The 17,121-nt window shown below is 38.1% G+C and overlaps 1 protein-coding gene across 1 annotated transcript in view; it reads right to left on the bottom strand.

The window, feature by feature from the left end:
* The window catches only part of DMGDH (dimethylglycine dehydrogenase), a 49,187-nt gene that overhangs the window by 17,489 nt on the left and 14,577 nt on the right, over positions 1-17,121 (bottom strand). Inside the window, exons 6-13 of the mRNA XM_074570705.1 lie at positions 13,426-13,674; positions 12,013-12,211; positions 6,923-7,092; positions 6,595-6,748; positions 5,538-5,703; positions 2,827-2,957; positions 1,183-1,400; positions 118-275 (exon numbers count right to left, since the gene is read on the bottom strand). Coding sequence (XP_074426806.1) covers positions 118-275; positions 1,183-1,400; positions 2,827-2,957; positions 5,538-5,703; positions 6,595-6,748; positions 6,923-7,092; positions 12,013-12,211; positions 13,426-13,674 — 1,445 coding nt within the window. The remainder of the gene's footprint in view (positions 1-117; positions 276-1,182; positions 1,401-2,826; positions 2,958-5,537; positions 5,704-6,594; positions 6,749-6,922; positions 7,093-12,012; positions 12,212-13,425; positions 13,675-17,121) is intronic.

The raw sequence follows: 17,121 nt of genomic DNA, 5'->3' as shown, positions 1-17,121 counted from the left end.
CTAAATTGAGAAACTGGAACAAATACTATCTAAGCTAGCTCTGACTAAAAGCTGTCTAGTCATAATGAACTAAAGAAAATAAACAGAAAGAATAATAAAGAAATTATATTTCCTGACCTCTGCCCCCCAGGCTCGGAAACCCTTTTCCAGCCTTAAGGCATTCAAAGCATATGTTCCAAAGTTGTCAATTTCCTCTTTTTGGCCAGCTTCCATGATTGCACTGTAAAGAGCTACAGTATCTTCTTTTCTATGATAGAGCTCCCAGCCCAATTCACCTGTTATACAAACAAGATTAATGGTTTCATCAGCTCAACAATGAAGCAATCCTAATAAGTACAGTCCTATTCTTCGTAAAAAGTGGGGATCAATACTGGAAGCGTTAATTCACATTCTGGGGTCAATTCTGCTATCATATATCAAGTCTAATTCCCTGCAAGAACCACCAGATGATTTATGCCCTAGATCTTAACAGTGGTACTATTATCCTAATTAAAACTGTTAACTGAAATCGGGGGGGGGGGGTGGTTGGGGCAGGTGGAAATCAGAATAACTGACAAGGAAAGGTCATGTAGCGAAGTCACAATGAGAGATGAAGCTTCAGGGCATTGTGAACAGCTGATGACTTGGCAAGTGAACAGCAAATGTAACTGTGTGTAAATAAGCATAAAACGAGTATATTGTATCATATTTAGTACAATAGAAAGAGAAAGACTTCAGCGGCTTCAGAATGGTCTGAATTCCGTCCATTGCCATAGAGATAGACATAAAAATAAATAAAAATTAAAAGTAACTGAGAAAAACAAATAATCAGCATTACAGTGCTACATTTTCAAGGCACTTGACAAACACTAATATATGGTAATCCAAAAACAATTCTTGACGTTGGTTTTGCAGGAAATACCACAGAGGTTATCAGAACTGGCCTTTTGTTCTGTAAAATAAATATTTACACTATAGTGTATTCTAGAGAAGAAGGTCTTAAAAAAATCAGCACAGACCCTGACCAGATCACATTTGGAAAAAATCAGTGTACTGTATTTCCTCACACATTTATATACAAACTGTGATGAACCCATTGCTTATGAATACATGAGGAAGGTTATTCTTCAATATAATTTTAGTTACACTTATTATTTTATTTATTGCCTCTTTCCTTAAGAGCCTATTTTCTCTATTGCTTACCTGTATACGATATCCTGATGGCAGTAACCGCAATATCAGAGAGTTTCAAATGTTTGGACTGGAGAAACTTAAATGAACCATCACTCAGATCCTCTCTTGTCAACTTCTGGAGGATCTGCCGGGCATATGGACCTGCTACACCAAGTACTCCCATCTCATCTGTCATGTTTTCTATTTCAACTTTATATCCACCTCTCGTTACTTCCTCTTCTATCCATCTGCATGTAAAACATAACAGCAATGTTAAATTCCTTATGAAAAATAACTGATTTAGATAAAGATTTAAAAGGAATCATTTTTTGTTAGTGTTCATCTTCCCGGCAGCTACCAGCCCCACACCTTCTCAAAACCAATGAAAGTATGTGCTACACTAGATAGTCAAATCCGTCAATGACGTTAAAGTGTTTTCTGGTGAGATACTGGTATAGGAACAAAGGCATCTGGGATATAGCCATGAAAGGAGAGAATTTAAATGGGTGGAATGGTATTTTCAAAACAGGAGAAAGAAGTGATCTCATAGAACTGAACAGAAATTTGCCTTTGAATCCAGAATGAGTTAATAAAACGTCAACATACAAAAAGAGTAAGCAATAAATACAACAAACATAAGAAATCTCAAAATAAATTCCTCTGTCGATAGAAAGGTACAACCAAGCTTGTTCTTTCATGAATACAGTATTTAAAGTATTGTCAGGAAGTTCAGGTTTGAGTTTTTTTAATGTAATAAAAAACATCAGCTGGGTATTGTCTTTCAGGAAGCTCACAAAATAAATTAAAGGAGTATATTTAAAAATCTTATAAAGTACTACTTTGTTAAGCAGTGTTAAAAGATCTCAGGCACAGCGGAGTACCAAATAGGACTACTGAAATTCTGTAGAAGTAAATGTATTAGGTCTGGTTCTGCCATTTGGTTTCTGAATGTGCCAGTGGTCCTACTGATTCCCATGGGACTGTCATGAAACAGTACATTATTCATCGTGTCTTGGGGTATCAAATTTCAGTCTTTTATGTGTTGATTCATTTTGAATAACTGATTTGTCATCAATCTCTAGCAAGAAAAATTCTTTTTCTTAGTATGCACGTACAGCCACTTACAGCACTAGAAATGTCACTTCTAATGCTCATCTATTAAAAGCATTTTATGAAGTCACCCTGCTTCTACCTCCTTTCCTGCTGTTTCACATTGCAACCCCAGAGCCCAAAGCAGAAGAGATTATCACAGTATCAGGAAGACTGCACTACCCATCTGTATTGGCCAGGTCAGTGCCTGTGGGGTCACCCATGTTTAAAGCCAATTTTCTTTTTGCGTAAGAGAAAACACTGGAAAGGAACAACCGTGCTGTGTTCCAACAGAAACAGGTTCAACAACAAAACAAGAACTACTCCATTAAACTGTATTACATAACTGTCAGTAAATTCTCCATCTTTTTACATGACCGGTAATCCAATATGCAACTGCTTATGCTTCAGGATTCAACTCAACCAAATTTCTAAGAAACCCAAATCAATAAATAAGTAGAATTCTCTTGAACCTAGCAAAAGGTTTGTTGAGTAATAATTAAGAATTTGGCAGTTAGTAAAAAAGTTTCTATATTAATGTGACTGTATACCACTGTGTACTTACTGTATCAAAAATAAACGAACCTCAGATCATGGAGTTCTGATCCCGAGCCAGTTATAAGCATAAATTCTCCAGGATACAGTTGAGAGACTGTTAGCTCAGCATAAACTTTTCCTCTTGGTGTTAACATATGGCTTATATTTGTGGAACCCACCTACAAAGTAAAATTTCTGATTATTAAGAATGTAAAATAAACCCTTTGAATTCTTAAACATTATGAAATATATGGAAATATGTCTTTATTTAAAAGAACAATGTTTTTATGTTTGTACTGCTATGCCGTAATAGGAGCATACAGATAAACAATTGGCCAAGCTTAAGCTTTATAGTGGAAATTTCACATTTTTCTTCATAGAAAAAATTGAAATTTTAGAAATGCAATAAATCAAGACCTTTATAAATATTTGTTAATTTTGTATTTCACAAGGTCTTCTTGAGCTACATTTGATTTAAGAATCCATTTTCAATGGAAATTCAATCAATTTTAGTTTGTTCTCTAATCATCTGAATAAAAAATTCTACATGTTATTGACATAAATATTCTTTTTCAATCAGAATCTTATCTTAATAAGGCTTTCAGATCCTAAAAGGATAACATTACTTTGCCCCTTATGTTAAAGAAAGAAATACTGAGCTGGCTTAGGCTTTTGTGGCCCTGATTTATGTATGCTTTTGTATTTTATGTAGTTGCTGAGTATGAATCTACATCTCTGTACTTTTGAATCAGGTTCTGTGTAAAAACATGATCTGTAAAGGCAAAATTTCAAATAGCAGTTACTTAGCTGTGACCATAAAACATATACATGATCATACAGATATCATCCATACAAACAGAAATATGAATGTGCAATAGCTGTTATGCTGGTCTGGTTCCAGAGGCAGAATTTAATCTCTCTTACTTCATACTGCTTTCATAAGAACCTTGTCAATCACCCAGTCCATGCACAGATTCCAGACAATAAATGAAAAAGGAAAAATATTGCAGATATTAACATTCTCTTGAAGGTCATATTACATTAATATAATTACTAGCATATTACAGGCACGTAATTGAATTTTCAGGATCTGATGGTAGTCACACTCAAGCTGGTTATGATATATCTCCAGTAACTTCACTGAATTATTTTATGATGCAGACAAGCATGAATGGTACCAAAAATCAGACAGCTTAAATAATCAACTGTTGTGAATCCTGGGTTTTTAAGTGGACCCATAAACTGTTTGTTCTATTTTGCCATCTATCGTTCTTTTTCCCTTTAGGAACACTGATTAAACTCCATAGAAAGCACTCACTTTGTTCTCATAATTTCTTGTTTAATCTTGCTTTCCCCCACCACATAAACTTACTCAGCAAGTGTTATCCATGACCACTGATGACAGTCACCCCACTTCAACCCCCAGCTAGCACGAAGACAAACTTTTAATCTATATTGCTATCGCAAAATTAATACAGTAAACAATATGACTAGATGGCAATTCAGGTTCTTCTTTCTCCTAAACCTGTAAGACACCATTCTTGTGTACAACCTTCCTATACAGTTGGCTCTGACTTCTGAGAAGAGGGTATCTACCTTCCTAACTATAGTCTCAGTACACCTACTGTTTCCCTATGCGTCCTCCCTCTGGTGTCTGAAGCAGCTAAAACCATCACTTATAGCAAAAACTTAATGAAATTCTGTGCTAAAATGAGCAAACCCCACAGCTGTAGCACTTTGGAAAGGAACAGTCTGCTTGCTGGAGGTGAAATAAAGTTTCTGAAATTAAAACCACTAGATGAGAGGAGTTGACAAAGCAGTACGATAAAGGGACACATCAAGCACTACCACAAACTGAGGACCAAGAATAAGAAACCTGTGGTAGTTTGTCACAATGTGACATTTTTGAAAACAGGATCATATTTTGAGGATCTGTGAGCAGACACATTGGTGGAGAAAGGACAGGTGTGAGCTGCAAGAACAATATCCTGAATATTTGCAACCCGGCCTGCTTCAGGCAGCCAGCTGTAAAACAGAGTCGGTATGAGGGGCGTGGAAAATAAGTATGGGCCACATTTAAAAAAAAAAAAAAACACAGCAAAACAATAAAACTGTTGCCTTGGGCATACAGAAAGAATAAAATACCCAACTGTGGTCAGGCAAGAGCACCTTCCACTGCTGTCCTCTGCTGCCTGAAGCTGGCACAGTACAGGCAGTTTTAGGCACGCAGCTGCCAGCTATTCTAGTATTACTGTAAAAGAATTCCAGGTGAGATTCACTTGTCTTTAGACAAAGATCTGAAACATAGAAAGTTCTGTGTTTCAAGGAAACATTTTTTTATTGTAAAGGCTACTGAGCACAGGAACAGGTTGCCCAGAGAGTCTCCATCCTTGGAGATACCTGAAAGCCATTTGCCCATAGTCCTGGGCAACAAGCTCCACGTGACCTGCTTGAACAAGGTGTTGGGCAAGGTGATCTCAGAGGTCCCTTCCAATCCCTTCCAACCTCAACCTTTCTAGGATTCAATGATTTGTGCCAAAAGGTTCTTCTACCTGGGGCTACTTTAGTCTACATGGGGCTACTCTAGTATAAACTCCGCTGTCTGTGCTCTTAACCGAGTGAAATACATCTTCTCACACAGAAATGTATCCAAAGGATCTGAATGTTTGGAATCTGAAAGATATGGCAATAATATTATGCTTAATTTTCCATTTCTGAAACAAATCCTACATTAAACCAGGTATCACTGTGCCATTTACCTTTGGAACAACATTTGCAAATAGATGATCCAGCAGCTTAACAGAATCTCTGCCTTTTACTTTAAACTTGCCAAAAGGTGACAGGTCAATCACACCGACTTTTTCCATAACCTGTTTATACTCACGACCCACAGGGTCAAACCAATTTGTGCGTCGAAAACTGGGTCTGAAACAGAGCATTTACACACATAAAACACAATTTGGAATTTTTGTGCTCTTTTCAGCAAAACGTAGTCTTCAGTTCCTTCAGTTTAATAATAATTCAAAAGAGATAGACTTTCCTAATTGTAGGTAGCTTACCCAATATTTTCCTTGGTCTAACATAGTTTAATTATTAAAATCCTTTAACAACAGAGAAAGATATGAGTTGATATTTTATCAACCATTTTGTACAATAAACTGTGAACTGTTCAAATGTTAAAAGAAGTAGTAGTCTGTCATGTAAATTTACAGCATACTTTGTTGCTGAATCATTTATTTGAGTTTAAGGTGTCAAAGGCTTTCTTTCTGAACAGCTGAGTGTGTCTCTTTATTCCTTTATGAGCCTCATTTAGATTGGGACTCCAGTATCCCCGTGGAAAACATTTATTTGCTCCCTGATGCAAGCAAGTAACTAGGTAGGCAGGCACAGGAAAAAAAAAAAAAAAGGAGGATTGGGCTTCTCCTTTCCTGAAAATTATACAGAGAGGAATCAGCTTTTTAATGAAAACGTTATACTGTGTTTCTGATCAAATAATAAGAAAGGGAGAAAAATACAAATTTATAATGATTGTTCTCTAAGCTTTTCCTTGAGCTAGGCTGCTCCATGATAGCCTATACCAAGAACAGTTACAGGATACCGTGGTGTGTGTTTTGAAATGTTGGAGTTATCAGAATGAAAGGGATTCTAAACTATAGAAAAAACAATAGTGGAAGATCTACCTAATAGATACCTTTAGCTGAAATGAATGATAAATGTATGATTCTTATTAAATTTAACACAGCTGGCCTTTGCTATCACGGCAATTTATCGGGATTTACTCAGGGGGACAGGGGAGGGAGGTAATCTTTTATTTACTTGTATCCCGTCTCATCTCCAGGTTTGTAGAACCAATGAGGTTGCTCCCATCCTGCATGAAAGCCCATTGAACATTTTGATTTCAGCAAATCGTACAGCCCACTGGTTCTCTCTGTTGGTCTCCCAGCAAATCTTTCTTCTTTAGGGTAACCAACTAGAGGGAAAAAAACACAAACCAAAAACCATGGCACACTAAATACTGTACATCATGAAGATAGAAAATATATTAACACACACATATATATATAAACAGAGAAATCTAGAGGTAGGCTTTGTTGGAATCCATTTTCAGGATATAAATGCATTTAAAAAAAAAATACCTTCTTACCAATGTTATTAAAACCATAAGATTCTCTTGCTTTGGCTGCAGTGTATTCTGTGGTGGTCCACTTTCCATACCGGTTGGGATCTAATTCTATGAGGTCAAATGGAGGTTCCCCCTCAAGGATCCAGTCACTGAGATACTTTCCTATGCCACCAGCGTGTATAATGCCATACCTTAAAAACAGGAAGAAGTCCTGTAGTGCCAAGTCTGTCTTTATTTTTAAAAATCAGAACTAGCATATACTGCTAATACATGCCCTAAAATGTTATAAATTTTTCCCTCTTTTTTTTTATTATAGTTTGTATAGTTTTCCAAGATTACACGTTTTATTGACAGATATTTCTACAGCCCCACTGTCAGCAGCAAAACTCTGTTGCTAATGTACAGCATTTCTGCTGCATGAGGTTACAGCAAACTCGCTCTTTTTCTAAAGTTCAAAATTTAACAATCTTTTCAAGGGACACTAGAACTCTTCAAAAATTAATACTAAAGAAAGTACTCAAACTTCTGACATCCATTAAATACCCTGTCTAGTCATACAACAGCTCTTCTTTTTCAATCAGATTTTATTAAACCAGACTCAGATTTGAAAACGAGACTGAGGCATTCTAGCAGCTACAGTGAATATTTACATTACAGTGACATGAGCAACAGCAACAAAACACAATGAAACACTACTGAGAAAGCTTTAAAGAATCAGGGAACACAGAGGCAATGCAGATAAAACTAGAAAACTTATTTGCAGTGGTGCCAGAGTTGAAAGTGCTTTTTCTCACCTGATTTACCTTCTCTGTTCTCCACTAAAACTACAAAAAGAACTGGTTCCAGAAAGCTTATACTAACAAAATAAACATGTAGAAATTTTCTGCTACCAGCCTGTAGCAAAATCCTGTCCTGTTTCTACATAATGAGTGTGTGAAGGATCAGACCGTGGAGGAGATCTCTTGTTAGAAACCTGCATTAAAGGAACACACCAGGCAGCAAAGGCAGATGCTCCAAAGTTATGAAGTTATAGATGTAAGGTTTCCTTACTTAAACACTGTGTATATAATTCTAACTTCCAAAATGCTTGACATCTTGACATCCACAGGGAAAAAGCTCTGTGTGAAATGTGCCCCTGCGAGTACTTGAAGTGGACAACTATGGACAAGGACCTTTGTTGCGCTGCAATATGTGTGTGTCACTACTCAGTTTACATATGACCAAAGTCGTATGCCTGAATTACAGGTACCTTAGATTTGGCACCAAAACATTTAATTATTAATACTGAATTATTTCAACCTTTCTATTTTAATACCTTGGTGAATTAGTTTGCCATGTCTAAAAAAAAAAAAAGTGTGAAAATAGCCTGTTGTCTAGGGAAGATATGAAAATAAATTCTTAGTTATTTGTGAAAAGCTCCAATAAGCACAAGAGAAAAGTCCTTGAAGAAATAGCAAGTCTGTCCAAAACCAAGTTTAGATTAGCATGTAGCAATTAAATCACAGACACTCACACTGACTAGTGAAGCTAGAACAAAATTGAATTGCTGTTCATCAACTTTGCATTCTGAATTCTATGTCCTCAACTAAATAGGCAAGGATCTTGTTGGGGAAAAAAAGAAAAAGAAGGATCTAATAATTTAATTCTAATGCATATGCAGAAGACGAATGAATTCAGATTACACAGACAACTTATTTCTGGCATTTCCTAACTGTGGAACGCCTGACTTAATAATATTCATGAGATTACTTTGATATAGTGGGGTTTTATCTGTTATTTATTTATTTATTTAAATAATACAGAAATATCAAACAGTTGAGTACATGAAGTAATTCTGCCAAACACACTCCTTTAGGCTGTTCAGCATAAATATTCAGATTCTCAGCACAAGCTTGTATTACCACAGTTAATGCGGTAAGGATGAACGCTTGTAAACTGCCACTCTTCAAGCAGTACAGAAGAGCTAGCCATTGCTGGATGCAACTTAAGTAGCCAATGCTTAGTTATTCATGGGTATAAGTTTTGTGACCATGGCTACGATGCCTTCAAGAACGGCTCCAGAAGTTTTAGACACCTTAAATCTCCCTGCACTGTTCACTGCAGGCAAAACCACAGGGGAACACAGCAGAGAGACCACCATGACTATGGGTAGCAACAGACCAAATACAGTGAAGTTTTCCAGCCTCAGCTGAAGAATGCTGAGCTGATGGCAGGGCAATCCTGGGGCAAGACAGCCCTGTGCTGCGGAGTTGCTACTACAGGTGCAGCACTGCATGTGGGCTCACTGGTCTCAGCAGAGCTCTGCAGCACTAACTGTGTAATCAGTTGATTTTGGTGCTCCTAGCAAGGCCTATGTTATCAGAGATTTTAAATCCCCAGATAATGGGCAGCTGATTGTCCTAATACTCCACTGCAGTTCTGCTACACAAACATGAAACACATGCTTTGCAAGGATGGGATGTTACAAGTAGAGTAGTAAAGAGTGGTTCAGTTTAGGAATCCCAATCTTCATATGAGGTTTTAGAGAAATTTCCTTAATGAATACAAACTCTTCTTCTCTGTTTTTCTTCTCTCCTTCCAGTCCCCATCAGATTACCTTCCCCATTGTCCCTGTCCTGTTCTTGGTTTTGCTTGTTTATGAGTCCTTGCTTCTCACCTATTTCTGACTCATTCCACTCATTCTTCCTAGGAAATTTGAGTCCTTGCACACCATGGTCCCTTTTATAGTGTCTTTGTCCCAGCTGTAGCAATTTTTCTATCCCATTTCTACATGAAAACTTCTGTTGAGTCTCTGGCTCTGGAATACTACTGTAGATAGAATGCAGGAATCTTAGTGCAAGACCTTGTTCCAGTATTTAAAGGGTGGCTACAAAGATGATGGAGACTCCCTTTTTACAAGGAGTCACATGGAAAAGATGAGGGGTAATGGGTACAAGTTACTCCTGGGGAGAATCTGATTGGACATGAGAGAAAAAAAATTCCACAATGAGCAAAATCAGCCATTGAAATAGTCTCCCCAAGGAAGTGGTAGATTCCCCGGCATTGGACACTTTAAACGTTCAGCTGGACAGGGTGTTGGTCCATCTTGTCTGGACCATGTGGTTGCCAAGAAAGGTTGGACCAGATGCTCCTTGAGGTCCCTTCCAACCTACTATTCTATGATTCTATGATTTAGTGAGCCTCTATTAAGGGTTTATGAGCTGTAACATTTATAAAGGCTTGTGAATGGGCCTCATGGATAGATTTTGTGAAGAACAGCAGAAAGGCATATCTTTAGGATAAAGGTCACTTCTGCCAAATGTGAAGTTCATTCTCAGAAAATGGGGAAATAAGAGCTTTTCAAAAGGAAGACTTCACCCCAAGACACTTAACAGAGCAAAACAACATACTTTCCAAAAATCTCGTTCTTTGGAATGGTTACATTGCTTTCACTTAAAAATTTCAGAATAAAATTCTAGCCTACTCTTGTTAACATTTTCAAAGCTATAAGTAACTGAAAACAGTCTTAAATGGGAAGCATTGAGCAACCTTAGTAATAAATAGCGCTACAAGCTCTGCTAAATATACTTAACTTCTTTGCACATTAAAATGCCTAGCAAGCTGCCAATTTTAGATAATAAAAATCCTCTAAACTAACAGCACTAAGTCCTCTGTCACAATGTCCCTGCTAGTTGACTATGAGATAAGGATTTGCTAATGCACACAAAAAATTACAACACTGGTAGAAACACCGCAGTGACCCACATGCGTAGAACAGAGTCAAACGTCCCTGAAAAGCAAAGCAATCCAATGACAGCAACACAATTGCAACCTGCCTCTAAACATTATGAGAATAATCGAATTCCTGAAATAAGTTTGTTTAAAGAAACTTTAATATATAACACCAGTCTTCAGTTACTCCTATATGGAACTTTGATTCTGCTCCTACTGACACCAATGAAAGAAAACAGGCTTCAAAGTCTGTCAGCACAGTAATGAACTTAAACAGTCTTTTTGGTGAAAAAGGACTAGGCAAACCACTTTTGTAACTATAAGTTCTGCAAATGTTACTAAAAGATAACGATATTTTTTGTTTTAAATCCAAGCAGCAAAGGTGAATACCTTTCACAATGAATCATTGCAAAAGTACCTAACCTTTTTATTTTGAGGGCCTTGGAAAGCACGTTAGTGGTACTGCCTTATCTTATGATCTGAGGGTTTGTTTGGTTTGGACTGAAGAAAACTGCAAAAAGCTGAGCTGGATTTTGAACAGCAAGTTAGGCAATTGGAAAAACAGTGTAAACAGAATGTGTTCAATAACATGTGCCTGGAATTGTATTCATCCATCTTGAATTAATGGTCAAACTAAGACAATTAAAGAGAAGTCAGAAGAGTTTTAGCACTGACTTTAGTGGGGCCAGAGCATATAAGACGTAAATCCCATTCGAAGAAAATATAATGGGTAGGAAAATGACACCAGTAAAACACTGATTCCTGTTGTCACACTGCCCTCTTCATTTGCTTTCCTACAACACCCAGCAACACAATTTTTCAGCTCAACCTTCAACAGTCAGAACCATTACTGTGTTTGTATCCGTAGTGCAGTCACCCAGTATGCCAGCAATGCCTTCTGCTTAGTATGCCTTCAACTCTTCACCCAAAAGTTAGTACTTCCTATTAAAAGTTCACCCTGTACCACTCATTCTTGTCCAACTTCTGTGACACCAGTTTCTGCATATGCCAAACAACTGTTGAACACCATGTAATTCAAAGCAATACATAAAATGAACTGGAAAGTGTATTATAAACTCCAGCACTTTTATGACTTTAACTTGCTGCACACACAGTAGCAAGTACTATCCATTTCTTGCTGCTTCATAAAGTGTCACAGATATTGGCCTCCAGAATAAAAGAAGGGAAGAAAATGGAAAAATAGTGAGAGTTATGAAGAAGAAGCATGAGAGAAGGATGAGCTTCTATTATGTAGGAAGTGGTAATTAAGACTATTTCCAATTACATTTTAAATAAAATATGTGCAAAACAACCTCCAAACCCATAAAAATGTGCAAGCTTGAGCTGACTGCCATTTTAAAAATATGACAGACAAAAGCTATCACGAAGAATTTACTCACCCAAAACCAATCGCTACCCAGTAATTTCTGACACCCTGATGTGGTCCCACCATGGGAAGAATGTCTGGAGAATAGGTGATAGGACCCGCAATTGTGTTCACGATATCTGCTTTTTTCAGAACGGGTACCATTTCCATAGCAGCCTCAATATGCTCCATTATTCTGTCTAAATCAGACTCAAATAGTTCTTTTCCAAAACCTGCACAAATATATGACTCTTATTAAATACTTAATTACACCGAAAATACTTACATTTTAAATACAGTGATGCAATCTACATGTATAAAAGTTCATGGAATTAATCAATAAGTACATTCAAGCCTTTGCCATCCTACATGAGAAAAATGGTGTACATAAATCCCTAGTTACCTGCAGGATCAAGTTTATTGTCACTGCAGTTATACTGTCCTTTATACATATTTGTTTAACCCTAAGGTCATGCAAATTCAACAATGAAGTAGAAAGGAAATGGAGAAACACAGAAACTTCCTTCTATGTTAATACAACCCACTTATTTTTCTCACTATGCCGGCAATTTGAGGAGGGGAAGAAAGATACTGTCTGTGTCAGCTTATGATTATCATGGTGTTTAGTGAATTCCTGGGTATATTTCACCCTTCAGCCTGAGGCCTAAGCATTATTGAACATCACTCTGTAGAGGGACTTGACACTACTGGAGACAATATGCTCAGGAAGCTATGTCAGCGTAACCCAAAACCCAACAATGCTGATTGGTTCTCCTTAGAAAACACATAGTGTTTTTTTAAAACAGAAACACTGTTCACTTAATAAAACTTTCTGTCTAGAAGTGAATGGAAAGCTGGAGCCTAGATATAACACAACAATTTTTTTTTTTTTTTTTTAAATAGGCAGCAATATGACATAAGGATTTTTTTGTACAAAAATTTCTATACAAATCTACAGCTTGCTTGCACTTATATCTGATCACAGCATTTTGTCTAAGACATTCCTTTGCTATACCTGTGTTCCAATTTGACAATCACGTTATCTCTGGGGGAAGAGCAAAATTCCAGAGCCCCTGTCAGTATGCTGGAGAGAACTGTAGCTTAGAAAAATCCCTATTCAGTTGCAAAATGCTACATAACACAGATTCAGTGGTTGTATCTAATTACAACACACAGGCACCTGTTCAGAGAGTAGGCTAAGACTATGTTGTAGATGTGTATTCTGTGCCTATTTCCAATAGGCTTTTTTATGTTACATTTTTATTTCTATTCAGTCTTGTCATTAGAGTTATAACTATTCTTTGAAAAAAGGTTTCTGCATTACAATCATGCATTGCAAATATTTTCTATTTTCCACCACATAAGGCAGCACAACAGGTTGGGATTTATACACATTAAAATCTGTGCTAGTGCTTATCAAGTTTAAAGATTTAACAGTCTTCATTACCTGGTGGGACTCCATTTGTTACCCATGAGTCCTGCAGCTTCATCTTCTCCTCACTTTCATATGGACCAAATAAAAGACCATCCCTTTCTTGCCTTAGATAGTATGATCCTTCTAAGTCACGAATCACAGGCAATTCTGTTTTTAGGGCTTTCACTTCAGGGATAGTTGATGTCACAACATATTGATGATGAACAGGTATGAGAGGGTGCTGCAGACCAATCATCTTGCCTATGTCACGGGCCCAGAAGCCTAGAGAAGACAAAAAACAAAACAGAAATATTCAAGCACTGATTTCAGTGAATGGAAAACAACAGTAAAACATTTGCAGGAAGCACTGTGCTTTATGGAATGTGTCAAAGTAATTTTTCTCCAAACTTTAAATTTTCAAATTATTTTTCATATTATCCAGCATAATTTTCTGTCCATAATTCCATGTCCTTGTTCCTAATTATACTACTATATATTATCCTAGTATACAGATATTAAAACAATATAATTGGTAAAGTATAAATTAGGTTTCTAAAAGTTCAGTAGATAATTCAATTAACAGTCCTACAAACACCTTGGTTTACTTCAGTAAAGTAAGCCTGCAATGCAGTCCTAGCAAAGTCAGAGACACTTAAAAATCAGAATACATTAGCTCACACCACAGGTGTTAACCTAGCCTCTTACTATCAACCAAATGACAGAGTATGCTTTCCCGACAGTAGTCAAGTCCTAACACCCCAATACAGCAAGGCAGTACTTTCAGCCCGCTAACCGTGAGAATTTCAGTTTCTCTCCTCTTTCACATGCATCATGTGACTCATATTAATATGTCTCTCACATAGCAATCAATTCATTATGATGTTTGTATCAGTCAGTAGTCAGTGTGCTCTCCAGTAGTTCCCCAGCTTCAAGTTCTGATACAGACTGTGACCAGAAAACGCAAGCAACAATTTCCCTGCCCCTGAAGCCTGTTCAAGGTCCTTCACGTATACCACTAGGCATAAGTTAAAGAAGACCTAATTCTTCTCTGTTAATGTTAAGTTGGTAAGACACAATCACTTAGTGAGGTACCTGTGTAAAAGTCAAGAAGTGAATGCCACTTAACTGCCAAACTTATTAGTTTGGGCTCTGCATCATGGCTCACATCTGCTGTGAGGCTGGAACATACAGACCTGGGAATCAGACAGATACAATTGACTGGGATGTCAGCTGCTCTAAGAAGCTTGGAATATTCCTCAGCCCCACTCTCCTGACTCTTTTGATCAAGGAGCGCAGGTTCAGACGTGGGAATGAAGGGGGTAAATCCAATGAAGCAGGAGTTTCAGAGGAGGCTGGGAGTGAGGGTTGGGGGAAGGCAAAATGGAAGAGGAGGAAGAGGTAGCAGGGCTTCCAAAGAAAAGGCTATGTGATATATGGCACCCAGGGAAAGAAGACGGGTCAGTCTGGTTCCTTTGTAACCACCTGATTCCAAACTGTTTATGAAAAAGTATCTCCAGCAAGATTTGCTACCTGACAGAGCTGCCACTTCTCCTGGGACTTAACGCTCATGTTGCCCAGCTTAACATATAACTTTTCTTCCTTGTTGCTGCTTACTTGTCTAACCCAAATGCTCCTGCCTCTCTCTTCAATTCCATACTCTCCAAGATCTGGTCAAAATTTAGCTCCCAGGGCCCTGAGGCCACTAGGAGGCATTAATGACCCTGAGCAGCCTCACCTGAGACTTTCACCCACATGCCTGCCCATGAGCCCAGAAGCCCCATTTCAGGTCAGCGCAGAGCCTTCAGAACCTGTCTGAGCTGGATTGATTGTAGCTGTACCTGTTTACAGCACAGGTCTGTCACAACCATGCCTCTGCCTGGCCATGGACCTCATTGATCCAGACCCTGATCCGTGGGCTACTTCCCAGCTTGACCTCAGCCCAGTCTCGTCTCTATGCTCCCGCCTGTTGATCACTGGGCAGTATCTGACCCTGGTTACCGTCACCGGGCCTGTTCCTGACCTGTGGCTCAACCTCCTGGCTCGGCCTCAGCCTGGCGTTGTCACCATGGGTCTGCCTTGTGCCTCATCCCTGCAAGCTTGTCTGGAGATCTGAACGGTGGGCTGACTCCCGCTGCTGGACCTGGTCCTGCCCTGTAGGACAGAGCCCTTGCTGGCTCGTCCCCTGCCCTGCCAGCCTTGCTGTCGCGCTTGGCTCCCTCTCTGTCAGGGAGCAGCCGGCCCGTGCTGCTTGCTGACATTAACTTGGGAATACATCCTCATGTCTCGGGCATGGCCTAAAGCCAGGGCGATTAGGAAAGCTGAGTTGGGCTCGGCTGGCCTTGTGCCATTCCCCCATGCCAGGAGGGCTGTCGGTCTCTTACTTAATATTACAAACCAGCCACAGGGTCTACCACCCACAGTTTTTAAAAATGCAGAGTTTCTGAGGAAAATGTTTTCTGTGGTAACTCACTTGACAATTGCTGACAGCCAGGTAAAGCAAGGGAGCTGGAAATCCAGGACCATGACAGATCTGTTGAATTAAAATCACCCTGCCCAGTAAATACTGAAAACGACTATCTGTTGTTCTGCATTTACCATATATAAGGCTTTTGCTTCTTAATGGCATCCTGACCGCTCAGAGGGGACACACTGACAGAATACTTGCGAAGTCAGTTAAATTGGCTCAGGGAAGATCACGCCATAGCCACACCGTGAGTGATCCAAATCATCCTTTAAGGCTACTGAAGCCTGATTTATGCTCCCCTATACAAAAAAAACAACCAAAAAATTCTAATAAAGTTGAATTTCTAGTACATATGCAAGGGTTTGCTCCATTACACATGACAAATACAAATGTGGATTTAAGTGGAGGCTAACAATCTTTAGGGAACTTTTTTGATTTGGACGTTTCCATGTCACCTACAAAGAAAACTATTTTAAGGTGAGGTCAGGTAATTATCAACAGAGGAGAAGAAAAGGTGAAGTAGCAGAAAATTGTATTTCTAGTATTATGCACTGTTTTCCTGCCAAAATTGTTTGCACGTAAAGAGATATCTGGAAAAGAAATAATGCTCTGCAAATGCACTTCTAATAAATTCACTATTTTGCTTACTCATTAAAACAGAATCAGTGGGAAAATATAGACAGCAAGCACATCGAAGCTCCTCAAAGAAAATAAAAATGGTAGACTTAATTTTAGGTCTTTGAAACTTAACTTTGTTTCTTTCAAAATGATATTAAATTTCTTAGCCATTAAGTTTGCAGAAGTACATTACAAACACAGCTGACTTTAAATTGCGTTTGAATTAAAGGCAAATAGTTTAGGTTTGCTCAAAATCAAATCTTAAATTTTTTATTTCTAAAAAAAATCATACTTATGATAAGTGCTTATTTAATTGCTTAGAATAACAACAGCTGACATTTACTAAATGAAAAATATTACAGTTTCTCTGTTTAAGGGTTTTGAACAATGTGCAAAAGCTATTGCAAACACAAAAATGGCAAAAGGTCTCTGAAACAAATTCTAATTGGAAGCAGATGTCAAGTTCTATCACACATAGTAGAGATAAATGAAGGCATAAATTATATCTCCAGGACATTTGTGAAGATTAAATTGTACAGACTGCAAACATCTGATGCTGAAATATTTAGTGGTGGTATTACTTAGCATATCTGCTGAACTATGTAATCTGACTATCTTGATTTTAAAAAAGAAAATCTTTCCTCACT

This window comes from Larus michahellis, chromosome Z, assembly GCF_964199755.1.
Source record: "Larus michahellis chromosome Z, bLarMic1.1, whole genome shotgun sequence".
Lineage (NCBI taxonomy): Eukaryota > Metazoa > Chordata > Aves > Charadriiformes > Laridae > Larus > Larus michahellis.
Note: the sequence above shows the minus strand (reverse complement) of the source record. Positions and strands in the feature narration are given on the sequence as shown.